At 47.4% G+C, this 27430-nt stretch overlaps 1 protein-coding gene across 3 annotated transcripts in view; it reads left to right on the top strand.

Annotated features, from left to right (window-relative positions):
* TNIP1 (TNFAIP3 interacting protein 1) overlaps nucleotides 1–27430 on the top strand; it is a 141908-nt gene that overhangs the window by 102282 nt on the left and 12196 nt on the right. For 2 of the 3 annotated variants that reach the window (XM_063928680.1, XM_063928679.1), the window contains exons 7-15: nucleotides 4899–4993; nucleotides 5764–5890; nucleotides 7278–7367; nucleotides 7917–7982; nucleotides 10211–10342; nucleotides 11164–11292; nucleotides 12964–13092; nucleotides 20191–20316; nucleotides 21622–21687. In XM_063928680.1, the coding sequence (XP_063784750.1) occupies nucleotides 4899–4993; nucleotides 5764–5890; nucleotides 7278–7367; nucleotides 7917–7982; nucleotides 10211–10342; nucleotides 11164–11292; nucleotides 12964–13092; nucleotides 20191–20316; nucleotides 21622–21687 (960 nt within the window). The remainder of the gene's footprint in view (nucleotides 1–4898; nucleotides 4994–5763; nucleotides 5891–7277; nucleotides 7368–7916; nucleotides 7983–10210; nucleotides 10343–11163; nucleotides 11293–12963; nucleotides 13093–20190; nucleotides 20317–21621; nucleotides 21688–27430) is intronic. The other variant, XM_063928681.1, reaches the window with a different exon arrangement.

The raw sequence follows: 27430 nt of genomic DNA, 5'->3' as shown, positions 1-27430 counted from the left end.
TGCGCGAATCTGCTCGCTTAGAAGGCGCCACCAATTTCGAAACCCTAAAGGCCCCGTGGTAAGCCATTGAGAACGCCTAACTAAACAACAGCGACTCAAACATGGACGATGCGACACCTCCCACCGCCCTGATGACAGCCGGCAACAAGGCCGCATCAATGGGCCGCCTCTTGTCAGGCGGCGTCGGCACCCTTTCATCGCCTTCAGCAGAATCCCACTTTTCGTCACGTCGGGAACGCCCTTTATTTTGCTGAAAAACGAAATACCAGCCAAGTACCGGGCAACCACCGCTCTGGACCTGCCCGAAAAATACAGCTGCCAAATAAAAGAAAGCATCATCCGATGCCCGCTCTTACCTTGTGAGTTCCGTCCTTGAACAAACTCCTCCCACTCGCTCCAAGCTTGCCTGTAAGCCGTAAGCGTAGTTGGCGCGACTGACCTCAGCACTAGACCCTCCAATCCGGCCCGATCACCTGCCAAACATAACCGGGACAATGAAAACCATGCTCGTCAGCCTCGGGTGCCAACAAACAAAATCTTTCCCACTGCCCTCGTGATAACGCGTCAGCAATTCCGTTCTCCAGCCCCGGCACGTGCTGCGCGCGGAACCACACGTTTCGACGTAGGCATGTCAACAGCAACTGCCCCAGCACCCGCAGAACGACCAGCGACTGCACCCTCTGGTTATTTATCGCATGCACCACGCCCAGATTGTCACATCTAAACAAGATGCTGCGATGAGCCAGCCGATCGCCCCATACCTCCAGTGCTACCATAATGGGGAAAAGCTCCAGAAGCAAAAGGTCCTTAGTTAAACCTTCGCAATGCCATTCTGCCGGCCACGAGACCGCGCACCAAGATCCCTCCAGATAGCAACCGAATCCAGAGGCACCCGCTGCATCGGTGAACAGCTGCAACCTAGCGCTGTCCACCATTGGGGCCTGCCATATACACACCCCGTTGAAGTCCTCTAGGAATGAGGCCCATACGGCCAAATCCCTCTTGATCTCTGAGGACAAACGCACGAAATGGTGCGGTCTGACACACCCCGCAGTCGCCCTTTCTAGCTTCCGGCAGAAGACCCTGCCCATCGGGATTACCCGACAAGCAAAGTTCAACATGCCCAGCAAGGACTGCGCCTGCCGTAGTGTGACCTTACGCGACCCCTCAAACCGGCAAATAGCGTCGCGGAGCTTCACCACCTTGTCCCGAGGCAGCCGACACGATCCTGCCACCGTGTCAATCTCAATCCCCAAAAAGGACAAACAGGAGGACGGGCCCTCTGTTTTATCCTCGGCCACAGGAACGCCTAAGTGGAAAAACAGCGCTCGGATGCTGAAAAGCAAATTGCCGCACCGTGGTGAATTTGCCGGACCCGCGCACAGGAAGTCTTATAGGTAATGGGCTACCCCGTGACCCCCTGACGAAGACTCCACGCACCAATGTAGAAACGTGCTAAAACGCTCAAAAAATGAGCATGAAACGGAACATCCCATCGGCAAACATTTGTCGATGAAATACTCCGCTCCAATCCGAAAACCCATAAAACGGAATGAGTCCGGATGTAATGGCAGCAACCGAAAAGCGGACTCAACATCAATCTTAGCCATGAGGGCCCCAGTCCCGTAACTGCGGACCATCCCCAACGCTTCGTCAAACGACTGATACACCACCGAGCAATGAGCCGGCGGTATTGCGTCGATGACGGACGCCCCCGCCGGGTAAGAAAGATGCTGAATGAGCCGGAAAGCGCCTGGAGTCTTCTTGGGAACCACCCCCACTGGAGAGATGACCAAGTCATCCACCGGGGGTGATAGAAATGGTCCCTCTATCCTGCCCAACCTGACCTCCTTGTCCACTTTCTCCCTCAGTACTAACGGCAAGGTTCGGGCAGACTGGAGGTTCCGCTGGGCCCGCACGGACACCTCGCTCGCAACAGGCAAGCGAAACCCAAACTTAAAACCGGAAAACAAAAATTGTGCATCCTCCCTATTCGGATACCAGTCCAACCACCGGCCCATAGTTTCCAATTTAATTGGTGTTGGCGCTCTGCGGAGCGCTCCCGCCCGCGGCTTGCTTGGGGTAAGTTTGCTTACCCCGGGCACCCTGCCGACTGCCTTTGAAGCAGGAGGAGGCTGGGTGGGAACCGCCACACTGCAGGCACGAGTGTCGAAAACAACACTGTTTGCCGAAGGAACACGCCGCGTTGTTAAACGCAAAACATTTTCCTTTTGTGGCGGCTCGCCCCCCCTGCGCGGACGCCCGACCTTCCTGGCTTGGCCAATCCGCCGTCCGCGCCGGACCCCTGGGCGGATGACCCTGCGCGGTGCCCGTCCGCCCCCGGCTTCCGGGGCTCCTCAGCCTGTTGCGAAGCCCGCGTGACCTTGAGCCAGACCTCAACGTCCTTGAACCCAAAGTCCATGACCTGCAAACCGTCCTGCTTTTCCCTGAATTCCTGGTCGTACCTACGCCACTCCGATCCCGAAGACGTACGCTGCATGTCATGCACGAGATGCAGGTACCGAATTATATTCATGTGCTCAGTCGGCCTGTCCTCCAGGTAACACGCCGCGAAGACCCAGAACCCGGCCAGCCAATTATCGAAGGTACGGAATGCCTCAGCCCCGATGCCCTTTTTTGCGGCCGCCACCTTATACTCTTTCTTCGCGTCCTTCGTCAATACGAACACGTCCACGAAGTCCCCTCTGCGAATCTTCCTGCGGCAGCTATCTCGCAGCCCCCGCATTACAGCAGTATAGTCGCAGCGCACGACACCGGGCAAATCGCGGCGCTTCTTGGCCCTACGAGCTTCCTCGCTAAGCCGCTTGCGCCTCTTCCGCCTTTTCTGCTGGCCCGCTGCCCTCTCGGCGAATTTCGTCGCCCGCTTCTTTGCCCTAGTCGTGCTACTGACTTCGGACGCCTGCGACGACAGAGAAGATGAAGAGGAGGAAGAGGAAGAACTACGAGAACTAGAGCTTGTAGAGGAACCCGATACCGACTGCACCACCTCACCTGATGCCGCCGACTGCCCCGACATGGCATCCTCCGGCGTGGCCAAATCGACGTCTTCCTCCTCGAAATCTGCCATCTCCTCGTCCCCGAGCTCCCCTGTAAAAGAGAAAGAAGTGGAGGACCCATCCAGCACTCGCGGCGCATGCCGCGCCCTCCGTGCGGGGGGCGTTGCCGCCGCGCGCTCCCGCGCGTCCTGCCCTGGACCCTGTTCCAATTCTGCGGCGGCCGCCCCGAGCTCCCGGCAGGTGCTTGCCACACGCTGCGCCGCCGAAGCCCGCCGCCCGCAGGCGCGCCGGAACGAACAGCCGCCCTCGGGGAGGCAGCCGCGGCTAGCGGCCCTAAAGCCTCCACCACCGTGGCCAGGGCCGACGCCAGCGCTCCGGAGTGGTCGTGACTGCCCCAAAACGCGGCCCTGGGCCCCAAGGGCCCTTCGGCCAGGGCCCGCGCGCGACCACGCGCTCGCCGCCCGACCTGCGTGAACCGGGCACCCGACGCCCCAGCGGGAAAGCGGAGGCACCCCTGTCGGTGCCCGCACTGCCCTCGCTCTCCCCCTCCGAATACGCCCCCTCCTCCTGCGGATCGGAACTATCCGTTGCCGCTGAGGGGGGGCCGCCGCGAGCCCATGCGGCGCGTGCAGCAGCCCTGCGGCCACTAACCCATTCCCTGTCCCCCCTCCTCCCCCGCAGGCCGCTAGATTCCGGCTCCAGGGGAGTGATTTGGGGAGACAGGGAACCCCGCGGCGCAGCTGAGCGCGCGTGCACTGCGCTGCTCGCAGTGGACACGAGCTCGCGCGCATCCCGTGCGCGCACCCCGTGACTTCTTGCTGCCGCACCCCTTTGCGCCGATATCGCACTCCCCTGCCAGTCCCCTGCATCATAAATTGCCCTGCCTCTCCTCTCCCCCCGGCCCCCGCCGGACTCCGGCTGCCTGGGAGATATCAGGGGAGACAGCAGGGCCGTCCCCAGGGCCAGCCAGCCCGTCCTCGGGACCAGCCCCACCGCCAGATGAGCGGTAACGGGCTGGGGTCCCGGCGGACCGTCGTGGGCGAGTGGCAGCCATAATACCGCTAATGTAGGAAGCTGACAAACACTGGGAAATATTACTCTGAATAAATGGGGAGATTCTGCACAGCAGCACTCACCCCAAGGCAATTTCACCAACCAGAGAGAGACAAAATGGCCTATCCTTCCCTATATATACTAACCCTCCCCTTTTTCCAAGGGCTGTACTTTCCTTCCAGCTAGGTTCACCCCTCACAAGATGTTTAACTCATTCCTTTCCTATGCTGTCAATTCTCTCTCCTGACACATGTAAGTAAGAAAACGTACTATGGGGCTGATTGAGTTAGCAGCAGTAGAGTAACAACAAGAAGAAGTAACTTTGCACCTTTGCAAAACCATGTTGCACTGCCGTTGCGATGCGGTGATGTGATGTAATGATACATCTCATCCGTTGTACACACTAAACAATGTGTTGTACAACGGTGCGATGTATGTTGTCCGTGGAATTTCCCCATTGGATGTGCAGCCCATCCAATGCTACGATTTAGTGAATGACGGCAGTGAACGATGAATTGGACAGACACATTACACGGTTATCGTGTAGATTGGTTGAAAGTACCAATATTGCACAGTATATAGTATATTGTGTACCAGGCTTAAGATGTGTGAGGGAGTGTCCTACTCCTAGCTCGAATCTGAATTGCTGTATAATAATAATAATGCTGTCCAGAATGTGTGGGCTACATGTAAAAGCAGGCGGTATTTACCCTGCATGCAGAATATGTATTTGCTCCCCTTACAATGTAACGTGATCTGTACAGCAGTACTGTGTGTGTATATATATATATATATATATATATATATCTCGATAATTTCTACTTCCAGACCTTGTGTGAACAGCTGAGGAAGGAGAATGAGGACTTGCGGTCTAAGCTGGAGGCGGACTGGAACCAGAGGAGTCATGCTGAGCAGGCCTTGAGGTGTGTGGCCCGTCTAGCTAGATCTGTGCAGCTGCTCTTTTTAAGCGTTAATCTTTGCAAAGCCCACTGCTTAGAGTTCTATGTAGAATTATATATATTTACGGTCTTTAGTTTCTTGCTGACTTTCTGGTTGCCTCCTCTGGGAGTTAGGAGGTTGGTCGACAGAGCATGGGGGAGGAGAATGCTGTGCGACATTGGTGTGCAGCGTGGGGAGTATGATTGCACAATAGTATTGCAGTGGCTCACCTCCAGCTACACAACTATACAATGCAGAGATTACTGGTATTGTAAAGCAGGGGGTGTGGCAAAGATGATACGATTCAGCGCAAATTGCATCATCGACTGCCCAGATTGTTCACTGTACTCGGGAGCCTTGAATGCTCCTCTGGGCATACAGGAGTGCCATCCGGGATTCAGGAGTCTCCCGGCTGGGGCAAGTATGCCACCACATCGCTAGGTTACCCTCAGTAGGAGGAGGAACGGTTTTTGGGAAGGGTTTATCTGTCACTCAGTTGAATATAAATCTCACTATTTTATTCCCCAACTTGCTGTCTCTTTGAGTATATTGTATTATTAGTGTGTTTCATTATGGTTTCCCTGTAGAGTGCTACAGACATTTTGTGGCCCACATAAATAAATGATAATAATTTATACACATAAACATATATATTTAGCTAGAAATCTGCGTTCCCTATGGAGAGAGGCTGACTTTATGCGGCCTAAAGTTTGAGCCTGTTTTCCCTTCTGTTCTTGGTGGATTCACCCTGAAGATATGAGAATCTGGAGCTGAAAATGTTGATTCTGGACAGAGGGAAAGCGGCAGCGACGGCAGCACCGGCGGATAAGCCTCCAGCAGTGGGGAGCACAAGCGGCGTGGAGAACGCTACACACCAGCAGGTGAATGCACTGGCGAACACGAAGCTCTATTTGGGTTTATTGCCCCTTAATATGACACATTCTTTAGTTACTATTCAGTACTATTCAGGTGTCGTGAAGAAGAATAGAATAGATCATTGGCCATATATTGGAATGAACAGTTCACTCAAATCATGTGGCTAGGGATGGCCATTGACCAATGATGTTTTTTGTGTTTAAAAAAACAGACATCGATGGTCTATGCCTGATGATGAATACTTTTACCATTGATGGGGAGTACCAGTTGTTTTTATTTTCTACAAGGTAGCGGGACACGAGGCATAGCTCCACCCCCCTGACACCCGTAAAAAGCCCCATCTCCAGGTTCTGATTGGCCTGCAGCCCAGAAAATAGAAAAGCAGGGATGACCATCGGTGGGTGAAGTAATTTGAAACCATCGAGGTTAACCAGCAATGATAGCATCGATGCATAACCAGCCGATGGCCATCCTTACATGTGACACACAGAGCTTGTTATAATATTACGGACGTTAAGCAGCATAGGAACTAAGTGAAATCGGGATAAGTAAGATATATTGTGGTATAGTCTAACCTTGGTGTGTGTCCTTTATGATAAGTCTGAGCCAAGAATCATGAAAGCTTGAGCTTGTCATTTGTATAATATCCCATCCGCTTATGGGAAGAATAAAGTCCAATCCTATTAAGCTTGTGGTCTCTATAAGACTTTCTTGCACTCATCCTGTGCTATTGTATAACACAGATAACATACATAGATTTATGTGTATTACGTCCGGTGTAAAACCCTTTATCATAGAGAGATAATATCTGGTGATCAAATTTTACAACGGATAAGACAGAAACAAACAGAGCTAACAATGAGAACTAAGTACTATGTATATGCTTCATCCAATATGGTATGGAATATATAGATTTTATGTTTGTCACCATCTCCATGCAAGGCTAGAACATGAGGTTGTGGGTAGGCAGCTGGGTAGGCTTGGAATTAACCAACACTAGAGAGAGGGGGGGGGGGGGGAATAATTATGGGGGTAATAAATAGGAAGTATCACTATAAATATGGCTTGCCTTCTATTTTTCTTTATTTTTTTTAGTGAACTCTTAAATCTGTAAAATAATTATTCACTTATTCTCAGTGGTGTAAATTGTACCCTTGACTTGAACACAGTTGAGGGAAGCTTTTCTGGCTGCACCAGTAATTATTTAAATGCATTTTGCATGCTGGGAAACAGCGGCAGAGCCTTATGCTGCCGCGGCAGTGTCAGTGCTCCCTATTGAATTGATATGCTGCTCCACAAATGTTAATTGATAATTACTGTTTTTGTTTTAGTGATATTGCAGTATGACAAAAAAAAAAAAAAAAACTTGCCCTTGATTTGTTCTCCTTGTAGGCAGCCATATTGCTTGAAAAGCCAACAAATAAAGATCAAAGCGTCGCCCTGTTAAAGAAAGTGAAAATTCTAGAACATCAGAGGACGGAGGTGAGAGAACTTTACTTCCGTAGTTGTCTATTGTTTGTACCCTGTGTGCTCTGTCACCTTGGTTCTAACGTAAAAACAAAGTCTAAGCTAACGGGGACATGGCTTGCAGTAAGCAAGACAGGAGGACGCATCAGAGCAGAGCATTAGCTCCATCATTGCTAATTGAGTCGTTAAAGTTCTTTAACAACGTGGAAAACCCCTTTTTGAAAAGGTGATTGTGCAGAATTGTGCGTATTTGGAGTATACTCAAAAGTCACATCTGTCTAACCACGGAGTCAATCTGTCTGACCACGGAGTCATACTACTGCAAAGAAGGGGATGCAGGAAGGGGAACTGTTGTAGGGTTGCACCACAACACTTTCAAATCATATAATTCCTTTTTATATATACGTAATTCAATATCATATTGTGATGATGACATAGGGGAGAACCTATAGATCCATGGATCTGTAAAGCTTTATCCTTGTAGCCTATAGCTAAAATATATTTCCACCCATAAAAAGTTCTTTCTACATTAATCTATGATTACTTGGTGGATGTTTCCCACAGCTCCTGGATGTAAATAAACAGTGGGATCAACAGTTCCGTGCCATGAAACTTCAGTATGAAGAAAAGGTAACATAATTATCGTCTATACTGCTGCCGTTATTGCACATTCATGTCTAATTTCCTGTGATACACAAGTGAATTCTGATACATTTGAAATATCCGGTAAAATGTATCCTTATGGTTAGTAAGATGTGATGTCATGCCTATGAAATATAACTTATTGGGGAGTCCTAACCTTGTATGATCTGCCGCTGTACATTACGGTATGGAGCTCTCACTTGGGTTTGATGCTGAGACTATAGGGCTCGAGCTCTAACAAGCGAGATGTTCCTTGCCAGAAAGCTCATGATCTATTAGCTAATTTAATTGTTATTATTACAGTTTGTATTTGTAGAGTAATGATGAACATATATCTCTGTATGTGATGCACAGTAATTTTTCTCTTGTGCCATTCTGAAAATGTTGTCGGTGAGGGTGTAACCTATCCATACATGAGGGTCATCTCGGACAGGCAGTTTTAGACCTCAAGGTTTAATGTACAGTACAGTAGGGGGCCGTAGTTTTATTTCCATGATATTCAGTACTTGGTGATACGTCACTGTTTTTTTTAAATTCATTATATACTTTAAAGAATAGGTTTGCCCGTTACTGCAGATAATTTTGAGAACATTATCCTGCCACAATGGAAATTACAGTTGAAATTATCCATTCCGCAAACACACTAGGTCAGTTTTGTCCACTAACCTGCCAGTAGTGTTTAACTTGTGGAAGGAAGCACATGCTAACACAAGGGGAACATACAAACTCTATACAGACAGTGATTTGTAGACTATACAACAGTAACATGTAATTTAGAGCACATTTCGTCAGCTAATGTACAAGCAGGGCACATTCTGGTAGCTAGTGTACACACAGAGCACATTCTGGTAGCTAGTGTACATGCAGAGGACATTCTGGTGACTAGTGTACAAGCAGTGCACATTTTCGTGGCTAGTGTACAAGCAGTGCACATTTTGGTGGCTAGTGTACAAGCAGTGCACATTCTGGTGGCTAGTGTACAAGCAGTGCACATTTTGGTGACTAGTGTACAAGCAGTGCACATTCTGGTGACTAGTGTACAAGCAGTACACATTTTGGTGGCAAGTGTACAAGCAGTGCACATTTTTGGTGGCTAGTGTACAAGCAGTGCACATTCTGGTGGCTAGTGTACAAGCAGTGCAGATTTTGGTGACTAGTGTACAAGCAGTGCACATTCTGGTGACTAGTGTACAAGCAGTACACATTTTGGTGGCTAGTGTACAAGCAGTGCACATTCTGGTGGCTAGTGTACAAGCAGTGCACATTTTGGTGGCTAGTGTACAAGCAGTGCACATTTTGGTGGCTAGTGTACAAGCAGTGCACATTTTGGTGGCTAGTGTACAAGCAGTGCACATTTTGGTGGCTAGTGTACAAGCAGTGCACATTCTGGTGGCTAGTGTACAAGCAGGACACATTCTGGTGGCTGATATGAACACAGAACACATGCTTGTGGTTAGCATACAGGCACAGCACATTTTGAGGACTAATTATACATTGGACTCACCCATGTTGAAAGCAGTGGTGTCTGACAGGTACTAGAGCTTTTGTCAGGCTGGACTAATAGACTATCATACTGTAGGATGATAGAGATAAATTTTTCATTCTACCATTAACTTCGTTTGGTAGGGAGGACGCTGAGCTCCATCAGACTATGATAGGGTAGCCTGACAGAAAGTCTAGTACCTCACTGGTCCCCACTTCACTTCCCTGGGTGTATAAATCTGAGGCACATGCCCAATTATGGTGATTCCATGGTTGTTCTTCCCAGAAGGTTCTTTTCACTTGATGTCTAAATAAAGGCCCATACACACTGGGTGATTTTGAGCTGAAAGCAGGTCACTTTTGGTGTTTTGAGCACCCAGTGTGTATGCCCTGGCGATGAGCGCTGAGGCGCGCCCCCGCTTCATCGCCGGCGGACGCCATACATCTGCTGGTATTACCAGCAGATGAACGGCGGGGTGGACGGCTTTCCATAGCGTCCTGCTATGGAAAGCCGCTCACCCCCGCTGACATCGCTGGGCAGGGGGGAAAATAGCTCAGTGTGTATGCAATGAACGATTTTCAGCCCAGCGATGTCGGCGATCATCGCTGTGCATACACACTGGGCAAAAACGCCCAATGTGTATACACCTTTACTCTTTTTAAAGCATTTAAAATGATAGATCTTAAAGCTGCACATACCCGACTCATTAATATGCCTCCACTGCTCCACACAGATCACATCTCTGCGGCAGAAGCTTTCTCAAGCAGCCAAGAGTGAGTCTGAACAGGAGTCTGAAAGAGACCGGAAGCAGCGAGATTTTGACCGGAAACTACTTCTGGCCAGGGACAAAATAGAGGAAAAAGAGGTGAGATATATCCGTAACAGCCCAGCTGGGTAAGAGCAGGGGCACTCGGGCTGTGAGGGGAAAATAATGCATTTCCTAATACCTAACCGACTCATAATTCAGCTGGATGTTCTCACTGGTTTCCGATCGATGGAAGTGTCCAAAATTGCGACCGCTTTATCTGGGAATCTGCATCAGGATCAACGTGCTCGTCCCTGCTGTTGTTCCAGGGAGGGAGATTAGTGGTTATCTTAAACATTTTGCATATGGGCAAATATACTATGCTACCCCTTTTCTCAGTACTGAGACGTCCTGCATTGCCAATTGGCTGAGCGATGCAAGATGCCTTTGCACTGAGATGTATGAGAAATAGAGTCACTGGAGAGGAGTTACGACAAGTCACCTCTCCGGCGATCACTGCCCGGCCTGTGGCACATCATCCTCGTGCCGATACGGAATGTCACTGGGCAGTTGAGCTGCTTATGAATGTTATGTCATATTGGACCGACGGCAATGGCACAGAGGTAGCGGTGGGCCGGTGAGTAACACACAGTGCCATGTATTGTATATGGGATGTTCTATGGGGCCCATGGTAGACCTTTTCTACCTTATAGTGCCCCCCCCCGTCCTTCCCCGCCGTATTTAGTTTGTGCGCCATTGCGCAGGAACGGAGGTCCATGTATCCAAGCCAGGAACAGAACTCTATGGATTTTTTTGTACACTCTGTATTTTACAGACGCTTGAGAGAGGCCTCTTGGTGAATGATTGCCCATATTGAAGTGTGTGTGTGTGTGTCTTTTCTATTATGGCATAAATCTAAAATACATATTTTTCCCTTATAGTCACAAATCCAAACACTGGAGTCTGAGATAAGGGATCTGAAACAGAAGAATAAGTTTCTACATGACCAGCTGGGTTCCACCTCCAAACAGCGCGATTACCAAGAGCGAGAGATCAGCCGACTGAATAAAGTAAGCCTTTGCTGAAGTAGAGCTCGCTGGTGACCAGTCTAAGGGGAAATAATAATCCCGCTCTCCCTACCATATATATATATATATATATATATATATAAGTTCAAGCAGGCTTCCAGATCCACCGCATGCTCTGGGGGCCCCCGTATCGATTGATAAGAACAAATACCCCCCCCCCCCCCAGAGGGTACTTAATTTAGGGGTAGATTACATTCTCAAATCGGAAAATGGATGTGTTGCCCTAAGCAGCCAATCAGAGTCAAGCTACCACTGTGAAGACTTAGTTAAATAATAACTGGACTCTGATTGGTTATTGTGGGAATCATTTCCCCTTTTAGACTTTTAGTAAATCTACTCCTTATTTCTCTGGGTAGCTGTGACTGTGACAGCTGACTATTGCTTAGATGACATGGCATGAAAATACTAATGGACATATATATTGGGGGTCCCTGGCGCTATATCTAGGTGCAGGGTGCGCACCCCAAAAATCAGCATAAGCCAGGAAGCCCAGGGCAGCATACCAGTGAAAAAACTATAGTGTTAATAAATTAGTGTTAGGAAGCCGAAGCTATATACAGAAAGTGATACAAAAATAATGAAATGTAATTAAAAAAAAGAAATAGTGTTAGTGAAGAAATTAGTAAGTGATAATTGTTAATAGAATGTAAAGGTATGCCACACTAGAGCCTTCCAGCCCAGCCAATCCAGGGGCACCACACCTCACACCTCCATTCATACATTTGCGCAAATATATGTAACCACGATCTCTGAATTCTAATATTGTGTAGGATTTAATTCTGGATACTGGTTTCATTCATGGTGCTGGGGGAAATAAAATGTTTTTTTTTTCTTGCTAAGAAAATACTAATACATATTAATAATAATAATAATAATCATAATCATCATCAATTTTTCCTATTAAGTATTTGCTGCTAATATAGTATGTGAATAACATCTCTTTCCCCAATACTTCACAATTTAACAAATCTTAGGGGTCTATGTATTAATCCTTGGAGAGAGCTAAAGTAGAGAGATAAACTACCAAGCAATCATTTCCCAAATTGCCATGTTACTGTGTTTGATAATTGTCAGTTAAGAGCTGAGTGGTTGGTACTTTATCTCCGTCTACTTTATCTCTGTCCAAGACTTAGGGGTTTATTCATGAAGCAGTGAAAAGTGTGGAGAAGTGAGCCAGTGGAGAAGTTGCCCATGGCAACCAGTCAGCATTGAAGTAACATTTATAATATGCATACTATACAATTGTACGGAGCAGCTGATTGGTTGCCATGGTCAACTTCTCCACAGGTTCACTACTCCACTCTTTTCACTGCTTCGTGAATAGACCCCTTAGTACATAGACCTCTAAGGGGTCTATTTACGAAGCCTTGGATGGAGATAAAGTGGATGGAGATAAAATACCAGCCAATCAGCTCCTGTCATTTTTCAAACCTAGCCTGTGACATGGCTGTTGGACAGTGATTGGCTGGTACTTTATCTCCTTTCACTTTATCTCCATCCAAGACTTAGTAAATAGACCCTATAATCCTTAAACAGACCAGTCTACTACTACTACAGGTGATCCAGGTGTGACTGCTTGTCCTTACTGTCCTAATGTCATCCGCATACATTAAGGAGGGCTAGAAGAAAATTAACTGAAAGCTATCTTTGCAGGCACTTGAAGACATTATAAAGGTGCAGGGATCCAGCCCTCGTTCTCCTTCCTTCACCTTCTCCGCAGAGGACACGGGACTGCTTCAGCGCCAGGAACTCATTACTCAGATCGATCTCCTCAAACAACAGGTACATCCTCTGTGCATACGGCAGACGCTAACACTGTGACGTAACTTACTGCTGAATATACTCCGTTCTCCCTGGTAATACGCCCAGTAAGGAGGTGGGGTGTGTGACGCATGGAGGGGTCAGAAGAAATGAAGACCATTGGGATGACCTTTCCTGCGTATTATAAGGGTACTACCCATATGCAGGGGGAGATGTATCATGGGCCTCATTCAGGCTTCTGGTGCCCTAGGCTAATCTACGTGTAGCGCCCCCTGTATGACTGCGAGCACAGTGTGTGTGTGTGCACTCAGGAAGTCCCCATTCATACTGCGCACCTTCAGGTAACCAAGGTTATAGGACGGACATGTGTGATCTTGGCTATAATGAAGACTTTGGCTTATGGAGAATGCTCTCAGGCTGCCCGGATAGCGCTGTAGCACAGTGTACATAGAGTAAAGCTTTTTGCATCTGGTAGTCAACTTCCTTCAACCCCTCAACCCCGCTTTGGGACAGCTGGATGACTAACAAGCTTCTTTAATTAAGCTGTGCAGACGTCAATGGGCAACTTCACCACTTGTATTCTCTAGAACAGGGGTGGCCAGACTTTTGGAGTCGGCGATCTACTTTGAAAGCTAAAAAGCTTTTGTGATCCACCTCGGAGGAATAATAGCGCGCGCCGTAGGCGCACGCGCAAAAAGGGCGTGGCATAACAAAAATGGGCGTGGTATAACAAAAAGTGGGCGTGGTATAACAAAAAAAGGGACGTAGCCTTGCTGCACAGAGTGTAATGACTGCCTCACACGAAATAACACATTGGCCCCCACAGGTAAAAACTTCAAACACATATGCCCCCACAGTGCCAGATACACACATGCCCCCACAGTGCCACAGTGCCAGATATGCCCCCACAGTGCCAGATACAGATATGCCCCTACAGTGCTAGATATGCCCCACAGTGCCAGATATGCCCCCACAGTGCTAGATATGCCCCACAGTGCCATTTGCCCACAGTGCCAGATATGCCCCCACAGTGCCACATATGCCCCCACAGTGCCACATATGCCCCCACTGAGCCATGTGCCCACAATGCCAGATATGCCCCCATAGTAGAGCTCACCGTTGCTGTGTGGTGAGCGCAGCGCGCGCTTCTCCTGCCTGCCGCCCTGCTTTTCAGTCTGATCTCCGGCGGTGACGGCAGCGTGTATATCTCAAATCAGGCGCCGGTTCGTGAGCTCTCATCGGCTGACGAACCAGCACCTGATTTTAGCCATACACTTCGCCGTCACTGCCGGAGACCATACAGATGGGCAGGGCGGCAGGCAGGAGAGGCGCGGCTTCGGGTGGCTGGGCGGAGGATCGCGATCGACTGGTCGCATGTCCGCGATCGACTGTTTGGCCACCCCTGCTCTAGAAGGTTTGATACACCTTCCCTGTCATGAGCAGAGATCCAAACTAAAAATGGAATTGTGTCACGGCTTTGCCCTCATGGGATCTATTTACTAAGCCTTGGATGGAGATAAAGTACCAGCCAATCAGCTCCTAACTGCCATGTTACAGGCTGTATTTGAAAAATGGCAGGTGCTGATTGGCTGGTACTTTATCTTCGTTCACTTCATCTCCATCCAAGTCCTTAGTAAATAGACCCATTTAAAGGCTGCCACCTTCTCCTGAGCTGGTATCTCCTCTTCAAATCCATAGTCCTAAATTACATGTGATGCTTACAGCAATGGGGTCTCTCCATGTCCCAGCATGCACTATAGCGTTGGCCAACCTGCTATAGAGTTTAAGAATACGTCACAGTCATCTTGATTTTCGTGGGACAGTCCTGATTTGTGGGCGGTAAATGGGGTGAGGTTCTGACTCAAAAGTGGACATTTCTGTTCAAGTCTTGGATTATCATAGTAGAGATAGGTGGATCAGAGGGTGGGACTATTTTTTAAAAGCAATAGTTCTTATTGATGTTTTCAGTAAAAGGGTACATAATAAGATGGGCAGGTACAGTGGCAGAACCAAATAACAGTCTAAACAGAGACCATGGTAGTAGGGTACATAGAAGACAAATAAAACAATTACATACATGCATACGATCAAAACCCAAACGGCATATGTACAATACTGTGCCAAAAGGCTCGGCTATAAAACAGGGGCTAGTTGTAAAAAAGGAATAGACATAAAGGGGACAGAAACTAGGGTAAAGCAAGGGAAGAGGTAGCTCAAATTTTGTCCAGAGTGTGGCACACAGTACCTAAGTGTTGGGAGGTGTAATTAAAGGATAAGCACAAGCTATTGTCACACAAGGCTGAATAGATAATGTTCAGCACTGTATACTCATATACACCCGGTGTGTACTCCCTCCCCCTCCCCCTCCCCCTCCTCCCTCCTCCTTGTCTTAGGTGCATGCAAATTAAATGGGTTCAGACTGTTCTAATTTGTTGATGGTATAAACCTCTCCCTAGATAGATGTCTTGGACATCTATCCATATTTCTTTGTTGACATTTACAGTCACTAACAGAACATGTTTTCCAGGTCTCCTCACAGGATTACAAATTAAATAATAAGCGCCTCCTGACGATCATTTAAAGTTTCTATCAGTAATTAAGGCATCTGATCTCCAGCTAAGAGATATGGAAATGGAGAAAATACTGCCATAGATTAAGCTCCGTATACAGTAGAGCAGTTATTTGTTGATTTAAAAAATGGCTATCTGCAGTATTAGCATGTAAAGTTAGTTGACGTATTGTGCTTTAGAATTTCAGCTTTTTGTCCAATATTAGATTCACTGTGTGCACTGGAAGGGTATAGAGATTGTCAGCTCCACTGGCTCAGGGACTGATGTGAATGACTAAATATTCTCTGTAAAGCGCTGTGCAATATATCTGCTATATGTTAATAAATAGTAATAAATATATTAATACACTGACAGAGCACCTATCTATAGCTGTGTTTCACAGAGTAGGTAACAAATAGTTAACACTTTAAAAAAAAGCACAATAGAAAGTCTGGGCAACCACGACAATTATTATACACTGTGACATGAACACGTCAGTAAAGATTTAGTAATCCTGGTTGTGTAAGTTTAAGTAAACATCAATGGGAAAAAAAGGATTTTACATCTTATGTTTTATTAGTGATTAGTAAATGTCCTTCATCTTTTTGTGCCTTTGTGACACGATTGAATTATGGGGATTAAATTATTGGCGGGAGAAGAGCACATCTGTTGCTGTTCCAAATCCCTAGTTTGGCCCAGGAATGTCTTGTGTGTGTTCTACTTAATTTTGACTGATTATGTTTATATTGGGACGTGGACTCCAATTCTTTGGAATGTGTTTGCTCTGATAAAAGAGTTGGTTTTGGATGTTTTTGTGTTCCCTGAAAGAATATGCATTTAGTTGTCAGAGTGCTCCCATGGCCTATCAAGGGTTGGGCCAATAATAATTAGAATGTGATCTTTTAATTCACTAGAAACTAATGACATCACACTGCTACACTGAAAGGAATGGCAGCATCGTCAGAATATTGGTTAAGGGCGGGATGTGACGGATTCTGAGATCGACGGAGGTGTGGGAATGCCGGACGATCTCGGAGGGTTTTTTAAAGGGCACTCACCATGCCCTGTAAATGATTGCCCCTTTAAAGAAACGTCCGAGATTGGCCGGTATCCTGCACCTCCGGCGATCTGACTCCATTACATCCCGCCGCAAGTCTTCAACATAGCCGTGTTTTATAAATCTACCTCAGAGATGTCACTGGTTGCTAATGAATTGATAGGCTGCATTCTCAACATCTTCTTTCAGGTGGCAAAATGTCTTCCTCTCTTTATCATAGAGCATCTCAGTGTTATCTATGGCTGTGGCTAAATGGGCGAAACTGGCTGGCAGCAGGGGGCTCACACAGTGTTATTGAGGGCATGCAAAACGTGTAGGTGGATTGCGGGCTATGCTGAGTAGTTTGGATGCGGAGATCTGTCTGATTTCAGATGGATTGCTTGCACTAGGGCACTGGCGTAACTGTTATGAGTTCCGTGTGGTCAGTGCACACGTGCCCACATGGTCCAGGGGGCCCCGCATCGCACACCTTGCACGCATTGTTCAATACTTACACTCCGAAGTCCCATGCTGCAGGACCACTGGTAAAATGGCACGGTGGCCATTTTCCCTGCGTTTTGCGCATGCATAGAAGGAAAATCACTTGGAAAATGGCCGCCACACCATTTTTCTGGAGACCTACACATGCGCACTAGACTCTGGGACAGTTCTAGTGTCTCCTAGTGACCCAAGTGCCCAGAGTTTATTATGTTGCCTGCTAGACAGAGGTGGGGGCCCGGATGGAGACTGCACACGCGCCTCTCTTGATGCGCCCCTGCATTATGGATAGGGTTGGTGCAAGAGCATGGGGATAATGATGGTGTAACTCTGTATATGGGACAATATCTGCATTTATTTCCCTGCACACAATGTGGATGCAATTTGCGCATCACTCGGGCTCCTCCCCTCTGTGTGTTTGCTTGGAAATTGCGTGTGGCTGCATCTTGGAGTTTGCGTTTGTGCTAATTCTTATTCACTTACTGTCGTGATAACCAAGGACGGACTGATGGTCTGAATCGGCCCCGGCATTCTAGAATGCACGCGAAAAAGGGCACTGTCACTGCTCATGGGGGCGTGTCGTAACGACACGCCCCCATCTTTCTGTATATCGGGTGGCCGAGCAGAGCCTCGGAAGGCTGAACTGCTGAACCAGCCCCTGGCTTTCTATATACTGTACAGCTGAGCAGAGCTGCTCGATCAGGCTGTTATGCCCATTGGCCCTTCTGGCATTTGCCCTGGTGATAACCGTTCTGATAACCTTAACAATGGGTGAATGATCACTGGTTATACCTGAAATCTAGCCATCGTTGCTTTGCTCAGGGACTGTGGGCCTGAGATGGGCGCGATGTCGGACACAGTGGATCGATACTTTTTTCCGCTTTGCATGTGTGTAAGTCGCTCTGTGCATGTGCCGCGGTGGCAGTCGTGAGGATTTATTGATTGATAAATGTCAACGGTTGCGACATTTGCATATTTTTGAAGAGAATCGCAGTTGCAGCATTCGCGACCGTCTCTGAACCAGGCCCTGTGTGAAGTGCAGGATTTGCAGCATGAGAGTCACCCCTCTCCCTAGGAAACACCTGTGCTCTCCAAACACGTATAGGACACGCGCTGTCCACGTGATGTCATTCTCTAGTACGGCATTTTTAATACAGAGCTTCAGGTAATACAAACAGCGGTACAGTGAGCCTTTTATCAAGCTCTGATAACGATATAACTGATGTGTGATCTTACTGTGAAAGCATATGTCCATAATCCACAGACTAAGACGCCTCTAAAAAGATTGGAAATCCGATCGTTGCGTTCATCAGTGATCCGCCTTATTTTAACATGCTTTGTACTTGAATTACTAACCCATTGTGTAATCTGTTCCGGTGGAATTAAAGAATCCGTCCTTAAGAATATGGATAAAAAAATGAAAGCGAAATAAGCACAATAGACCCAAAGGGCTTGGTGCAGGTCGCCCATTATGCGGGGGTGTTCACTGGAGTAAGTACTGTATGCCTGTTGGGTTGTACATTCCTGTGGCGCACACTAAGGGTTGTTGGGAAGTATCATATGGCAAGAGGGGATCAGTATGAGATCCCGGCATGCGAAATATGGACACCGGGATCCCAGAGTTTAGAATACCGACAGGGGTGAGTTAAAGGCGTTCTCCCCTCTCCTCACCCTCCTAAGCCTCCCTACCCGCAGGCTAACCCTAACCTCCCCCCTTTGTGCATAACCCTAACTACCCCCCCCCCCTTCCCCAGAGGTGCCTAAACCTAACCCCCCATCCCCGCTGCCTAAACTTAACCCTCCTGCCCCGTAGCCTAACCCTAACCACCCCTCCCCGCAGCCTACCCTAATCCCCCCTCCCCGCAGCCTAACCCCTCGGGGCGCAGCCTAACCCTAACCCCCCGGGACACAGTCTAAACCTAACCTCCCGCTCCCATTCAGCGGTGCAGTGCCTCCTCGTTCGGGATCCTGGTTGTCGGGATTCCTGCGCCGGGATGTTGCCCCCTTTCTGGATACCTGCAGCAGCATTCAGACTAGTGTCGGGATACCGGCGTCGGTATTCTGCCTGTCGGGTTCCCTACAGCCGGTGTCCTGACTGCTCAGTGTTGGGACAGTAATAAATAACATTTAACTGCGCTAGTGATGTATTTATGGAAAGAGCAGCGCTTAATAAAAAAAGGGAAGTATAAATTAAACTTAACATTTAGAGCGCTTGATAATCGAGCTATGTGTTAACGCAAAACCTGTGTGGAAATAAATTTGTGGTTAGTAAATGTAAACAGCTCATAATTGTAATCCATTGTGAGGGGGTTCCCATGGTGCCTTTAGAGTGGAGCAGTAGGTACTTATTTAGTTACAAATGTCCCTATCTAAAAGTACCTGCAGTAGAGTCTGATAGGTTTCCCCTGTCAGCAGTCTCTTTCACAGCGCGGCTATCTGCTGCAGTGCTGTCGGTTGCGGATTCCTATGTCAGCGGCTTTACTCTCAGCGTGGCTGTTCGTTAACGTGCTGACGGCTGGTTACCTCTATGCTCGGCGGCGTTCACAAATCACTCCTCTGGTGCTGTTAAAAGCGGTCCAACGCGTTTCAGGCTTACAAGCCCTTTTACAAGGACTTGTAAGCCCGAAACGTGTTGGACGCTTTTAACAGCACCAGAGGAGTGATTTGTGGGTGTTGGGGTTAGCAGTAAGTGATGAGCTGTGTGTGACCAGTTGGTAGCTAAAGAATCATCCGGATGTAGAAGATGATGGAAAATCATGCAGTGAATACTGTGTCAAGTAAAACCATTCCACTGTACTCCACGTCCTGAAAGAATTCCGTCCCCTTTGATCCATGTGCTATGACATGAGTCTAGCTAAGGTTTGATCACCTTAGTACAGCTTGCTTGTAGTCAAAATATTAGATGTCAGGCAACGAGAAGCAGTTTTAGTGATTGGCTAAAATTTGATGGCTAATAAATTGTTACATAAAACAAATGATGCGCAATTGGACGTGTTTGTTTTCTCATCTTTACTCATGCACTCCCTTTGTCTCCAGGTGTCGGTCTTTGAAGAGGACTTTAAGAGGGAACGTAGCGACCGAGAACGTATGAATGAAGAAAAGGAGGACCTGAAACAGCAAGTGGTGCAGCTGCAAACACAACTGGCGCAAGTCAAATCTCAGGTGAATTATACAAGAGCGTTTACATCAATTAATGCTCATTAGCTCTTCTGTTTTATTATTATTTTAAATTAACAAGAATCAAAATTTTTAAATATATATATATATATATATATATATACATATATATATATATATATATATATATATATATATATATATATATATATAACATTTAGGGTCAGATTAATACATCTTAATACAGCTTTGAGAAGTGATAAAGCAGTAATAAGTGCAAGGTGATAACGCACCAGCCAATCAGCTCCAATATGTAAATTGACAGGAGCTGATTGGCTGGTGCGTTAACTGTCAATTTACATGTTGGAGGTGATAGGTTGGCGCATTAACTGTCAATTTACATATTGGAGCTGATTGGCTAGCGCGTTATCACCTTGCACTTATCACTGCTTTATCACTTCTCCAGGCTTAATACATCTGCCCCCTACTTCCCAACAGTAACAGGCTTCTCTTGTCATACAACCCATCTCTCCCTTATCTCCATATTGTATTGTGATATGTTATTGTTTTCTGTGTCTGTGTTACACATTTAGTGGGAAGCACAGAAAGTACAGTAATGCTGGGTACACACTTGGCCCACAGATCGTACGATTGGTAAGGTTTGTGCACAAATTGTCATACACACTTACCTGTGCATACACACACACTTACCAATCGTCCGCCCGATATGCCTGGCCAGCAGACCCCGTTTCGATATGCCGGCTCACATGTGACGTCATATTCAATGGATTCGGTGGCCGATATATGGTTCAGTCGGTCACATGTCCGTACACAGTCACATATGTAACGATATATCGGCAGCTACTGTGCTGCACGGCTGATGTGTTATATCTGTAAACGACGTGGTTCACAGATATATCAGGTAGACACACCTGCCGATATATCGTTTGGTCGCTGTATGAACAATATATCGGCAGGTGGGTACCCAGACTGAGTAAGGAGATCTTATAGATCAAGAGCTGCTATTTATATTATAACATTGAATGCTCTTATTAAGAGCAGGAGATAAAACATACAGTGTGTTAACCCTTCGATAGCTAACGGCTATCTGTACATGGAAGCCTGCTCCGAAATGCGCTTCAAGGTGCATTTGTGTTTATGTGATGAACGTATTACAGCAATATTACCCCGGTTTGCCCCTCCTTTCCATCAGCGGAGCACCGTTACCACTCATTTGGCACTTTACATTAGAGTGTGCTTCCTTTTCTATCTTGTTGAATATTTAGCCAGAAACGCGTGGTGAGGTCACACCGTATGCTTTGCCTAATCAGTCTATGTTCCGCTTTTCAGTTGCATTCATGCCAGGACAATTTGCAAAGGGAAAAAGAAAGTTCACATGAACCAACCAGACAGCAGGTACTATCTGTTTCAGTGTTTAGCCCAGTGGTCTCCCACCTTAATTGGGGTCAGAGCTACTTTCGGAAAATAAAACCTATAGAAGAGCTCCCCCCTCCCCCCAATGTGGGCGCATTCTTGTGAAAGTGGCCTCACAAAAGTGGGTGTGGTGTCGCAACAGTAATACCCCCCCAACAGTGCCAGATACACAAACAATGCCCCCCAACAGTGCCAGATACACAAATAATGCCCCCCAACAGTGCCAGATACACAAATAATGCCTCCCAACAGTGCCAGATACACAAATAATGCCCCCCAACAGTGCCAGATACACAAATAATGCCCCCCAACAGTGCCAGATACACAAATAATGCCCTCCAACAGTGCCAGATACACAAACAATGCCCCCCAACAGTGCCAGATACACAAATAATGCCCTCCAACAGTGCCAGATACACAAGTAATGCCCCCCAGCAGTGCCAGATACACAAATAATGCCCCCCAACAGTGCCAGATACACAAATAATGCCCTCCAACAGTGCCAGATACACAAACAATGCCCCCCAACAGTGCCAGATACACAAATAATGCCCTCCAACAGTGCCAGATACACAAGTAATGCCCCCCAGCAGTGCCAGATACACAAGTAATGCCCCCTAGCAGTGCCAAATACACAAGCAGTACCCCCAAGCAGTGCCAGATACACAAATAATGCCTCCCAGCAGTGCCAGATACACAAGTAATGCCCCCTAGCAGTGCCAAATACACAAGCAGTACCCCCAAGCAGTGCCAGATACACACGTAATGCCCCCTAGCAGTGCCAGATACACAAGTAATGCCCCCTAGCAGTGCCAAATACACAAGCAGTACCCCCAAGCAGTGCCAGATACACAAATAATGCCTCCCAGCAGTGCCAGATACACAAATAATGCCCCCTAGCAGTGCCAAATACACAAGCAGTACCCCCAAGCAGTGCCAGATACACACGTAATGCCCCCTAGCAGTGCCAGATACACAAATAATGCCCCCCAGCAGTGCCAGATACACAAGCAGTACCCCCAAGCAGTGCCAGATACACAAGTAATGCCCCCCCTGCAGTGCCAGATACAGAAATAATGCCCGCCAAGAGTGCCAGATACACAAATAACGTCCCCCAGCAGTGCCAGATACACAAATAATGCCCCCCAGCAGTGCCAGATACACAAATAATGCCCCCCGGCAGTGCCAGATACACAAATAATGCCCCTCCTGCAGTGCCAGATACAAGTAGTACTCACAATTTTTGCAGCTGCCACTCGCTTGTGTGTGTGTGGGGAGGAGATGAGGAGAGCCCAGAACTAGCACAGCGCGTGGCGTGCCTGAGTCTCCTGCTCCAGCCTCACTGAAGTACCAGCGTTGAGTTGACATCTCCGCCGCGCGGCCATTTGAAAGATGGTGCGGACCGCCAGCCAATCACTAGCCGGCTCGCGAGCTCTAATTGGCTGACGGCCGGCACAATATTAATATGCATGCACCCACCGCCGCCGCAGCAAGCTACTTAAGAAGTGGTGCCGAGCTACCCGTCGCTCACGTGCGACAGGTTGGCGACCGCTGGTTTAGCCCATTGTAGTGAAGATCAGGTGAGACTTGTCCTCCTCATACTCTAAAACCACTTGAGCCAGGTTTGGCTCTATTTTCAATATGGCAACTCTGACAAAAAAATATGTGAATAGTTGTATTGCGTTTTTTTTATTAATCAAGCCCCTATTACCTTAAAACTCATGCAGAAACTCAGTGCTGGATTAAGGCTTGTGGTGGCCCAGGGCAAAGTAGTTGTGGGGAACTCCACTAATAACATTAATGTGACACCACATTCCCCCCCCTCTCACCCCCAGCCGTGTGCACAGCACACTACCGTGCACATTACCTATCTTCAGCCCGAGACAGAGCAGGGAGCCGCTGGTAGAGCGCACTGGTACAGTGTCTTGCGGGATTTAACTTCCCGTGAGAATGACTTTTGTAGTGTGAGGAGCTACTCTGCGGCTGAAGAGGGGGGGAGAACGGAGACACCGCTAAATGCTGTGCTCCGATTTTATTAGCAGTGCCGGTGGCTGATTCTGGGGATAGTGTGTAGGGGCCCTTTACGAGTGGGGGTCCGGGACTACCGCCCCCTCCTATAATCCAGCCTTGCAGAAACTGTATTGGGGCTATTTACAAGAGGCTGTCAGAGAGGGTGTGGTATGGAAGGTCGACAGTGTCTAGGTCGACCACTATTGGTCGACAGTAACTAGGTCGACATGGTCTTGGTCGACTGGTCAAAAGGTCGGCATGAGTTTTTAATGTTCTTTTGGTGTCGTTTTCTCCGTACAGTGACCGGGAACCCCAATTAGTGCACTGTGCCCCTCGCATGGCGAGCGAACTTCGGGCAAGGTGCCTCGCGCAGGTTACTATTCCCAATCGTAGTCTGCGTGGATCGTTAAGTATGAAAGTTTTTTTTTAAATGATTCCCCCCCCAAAACAACAACTCATGTCGACCTTTTGACCTGTCGACCTAGAGACCCTGTCGACGTAGAAACCCTGTTGATCAATAGTGGTCGACCTAGACACTGTCGACCTAGTTACTGTCGACCTAGAGACCGGAAACCATCAGAGATATCTCCTGTATTAGGGCCATTAATAGGGCAGATCATATTATGCGTAACAGAGTCTGCTGTGTGGCTTTGTTTATCAAAACCGGTGGGGGCATTAACACAGGAGGGGGATCTTCTGATCCCTGCCTGGCAGCCTCCATACACTTTTAGCAACATAGCACTGTACATGCATGACCTTATGGCTGAACATGTGCCACCCTTCACCAGCACGTGTGCTGCTGTCCCGGCCGCTGCAAATTCTGACCATGTGAGTGAAAGCCTTGCTTAGGCCATACTGTAAATTGTTACTCACAGGGAGCCTCCCCAGTTAATAGATATACACATGATTTTGCTATCTTTGAACCAAGGAACCTGAGTACTGCCGATGTGACATATTTTTGCCCTCAAGCACCGGCCGAATGATCCCAATTTAGTTTTATGACTGTTGCAGTGCATGTGCCTCAGTTAATATTTGCTAGGGCGTGTTGTAAACAATAACGATTATTAACCAGCTGCTCGTAAGAGATGATCCAGAGAGCCAGGCGTGTGTCGCCTCTACCTGTCCTACGCATGGTTTGTATATAGTACAACGCAGATCCATCTGATGTGGCGGAGGAGATTAAACTAACAAACCCCATGGGCCCTCATTCCGAGTTGATCGCTCGCTAGCTAGCTGCTTTTAGCAGCAGTGCACGCGCTAAGCCGCCGCCCTCTGGGAGTGTATCTTAGCTTAGCAGAAGTGCGAACCTAAGATTAGCAGAACTGCTCGAAAATCTTTTCCTGCAGTTTCTGAGTAGCTCCAGACCTACTCCTAGATTGCGATCACTGCAGACTGTTTGGTTCCTGATTTGACGTCACAAACACTCCCATCGTTCGTCCTGCCACTCCCCCGTTTCCCCAGGCACGCCTGCGTTTTTATCTGTGACGGCTGCGTTTTTCAGCACACTCCCCGAAAACGGTCAGTTTCTGCCCGTAAACACCCACTTCCTGTCAATCACACACTGATAAGCAGTGCGACTGAAAAGCGTCGCTCGCCCCTGTGTAAAATTTCATCGTTTTGTGTAAAAGTACTTGGCGCGTGCACCCTGCGGCCCATACGCATGCGCTGAACAGCCGATTTTTAGCCTGATAGCTATGCTGTGAAAAACGGCAGCGAGCGATCAACTCGATGGTGCGGCTCAAAACTATAATGTGAAATATATGGGTGTTTGTTTTTTGGAGTCTCCAGCTCTGTACGGTCATTGTGCCCCTATTGATTCAGCCAGTGCGTCACAGGGCAGGGATCTGCTGTATCTATTGAGCAGCGCAATGTAATCATAGAGTGCTTAGCTGCAATTGCATCTTTGATGAAGAGAGACTAATTGCCATTCAGATTCTCATTCATGTCCGCTTACGCGCGTGTGCTGCTCCTGACTGTTTTCCTACATGGAAAATGTTGCCCAGAAAGCAAATAAAAAGCTTTTATAGTTTAGATATACAGTGAAATAAATATATAAAAGTGTTGCATTAAATCATTGTCTACTAGACGACTTCTCTGATAAACGTCCTGCAATGACTGTTTCAGCCGTTGTGTATCACTGAGAATTTGCATTTTGATAAAGAATTATGGGGCAGATGTATTAAGCCTGGAGAAGTGATAAAGCAGTGATAAGTGCAAGGTGATAACGCAGCAGCCAATCAGCTCCTAACGGCAAATTTACATATTGGAGCTGATTGGCTGGTGCGTTATCACCTTGCACTTATCACTACTTTATCACTTCTTTATCACTTCTCCAGGCTTAATACTTCTGCCCCACAGTTCCTTGGCAAGAAAAAAACAAACAGATTCCTTAACTAACTCCATGCAGGAGTCTGATGAGATAAAGGGGCACATTCGCTATCGAATGTAGGTCGGACGCAAATACTCGCTTTGCCGTCATGGAACTAAGGGGCAGATTTATCAAAGCTTGGAGAGAGATAAACCAACCATCTCCTAACTGTCATTTTTCAAACCCATCTTGTAACATGACAGTTAGGAGCTGATTGTCTGCATTACCATGGAACATCTGAGTGTTACTCTGGATGGCCGGGAAATTCATGCTTCTTCCAGTGAAGCTTCGTCGGAAGATGCAGACACTGACCCTGGCTCCTGTCTTTGAGTACGTTGCCCACGCCCTAAAACAAACATGCTGCGGGGCTTTTGGCGCACTATGACTGTAGTCGCTTCCACAGATTCACACATGCAGGCAAACTTTGTGTTTACATACAGCTCAGGGTCCCTGATGTGTGTAAAGGTCCCATACTATACTCTATTTCCCAATCCTCACTGGTCCCTTCACTTCAGGCGTGTTTTAAACACCTACACCTCCATTAATTTCCCATAAAGTAAGCAGGATAATAGAAAACATGCAGGAACCCCCAGCAGCTGTGGATTTCTTATTGAACTCCAACCATACATAAAAAAGTTTGAATTAAAATAGGTATTGCTAACTTTTTGGAAAGTTCAAGGACGGTAGATGTGTCTATACAGCGAAAGCACGTCATAAGGCCCCTGGGGGTGGGGGTGGATTACGCTCTTGGGAGGCTGGGAAAATTTAGGAGCCTAGGCAAGTCTGAGATATCCTTTTACCACAGGTTTACTTCCTCAAAGGATACCCATAACCTGTTCTCAGAGAAGGTTCATAAAATTAGTCACTGGCTTGGCCAATATTCATGGAGAACTTAAGACAATTACAAGGAATTACTGAGAACCATGAGGTATGAGGCACTTTAGTTTAGGATGAATATTGCAGTAGCCAATTAAATTATTGCCTCCACTGTGAGGAGACAGAAGGTACACTAGGGTTATTAATTTAGCAGGATTGTCCCTAAAGAGCCATGGTTTAATGGCAGCGTGAGTATGGATAGAGCGTAGTTGATGCAGCCTATGGGAGGTGCATATATTTCTGTTATTGTACTTTGTCAAATGTTGGGAATTATGACCATGTTCCTGAAACTGTCTGATAAGACCCTCACATCGCTATATCGTGCTATTGGAAATTATGGGGTCAATTTATTAAAGCTTCTAAAACAGGGAATTGGTTGCCCATAGCAACCAATCCGATATTGTCTATAATTTCTCGATTGCCTTTTATAAAATGATAGACAGCATCTGATTGGTTGCTAAGGGCAACATC

Source organism: Pseudophryne corroboree, chromosome 6 (assembly GCF_028390025.1).
Source record: "Pseudophryne corroboree isolate aPseCor3 chromosome 6, aPseCor3.hap2, whole genome shotgun sequence".
Taxonomy (NCBI): domain Eukaryota; kingdom Metazoa; phylum Chordata; class Amphibia; order Anura; family Myobatrachidae; genus Pseudophryne; species Pseudophryne corroboree.
Note: the sequence above shows the minus strand (reverse complement) of the source record. Positions and strands in the feature narration are given on the sequence as shown.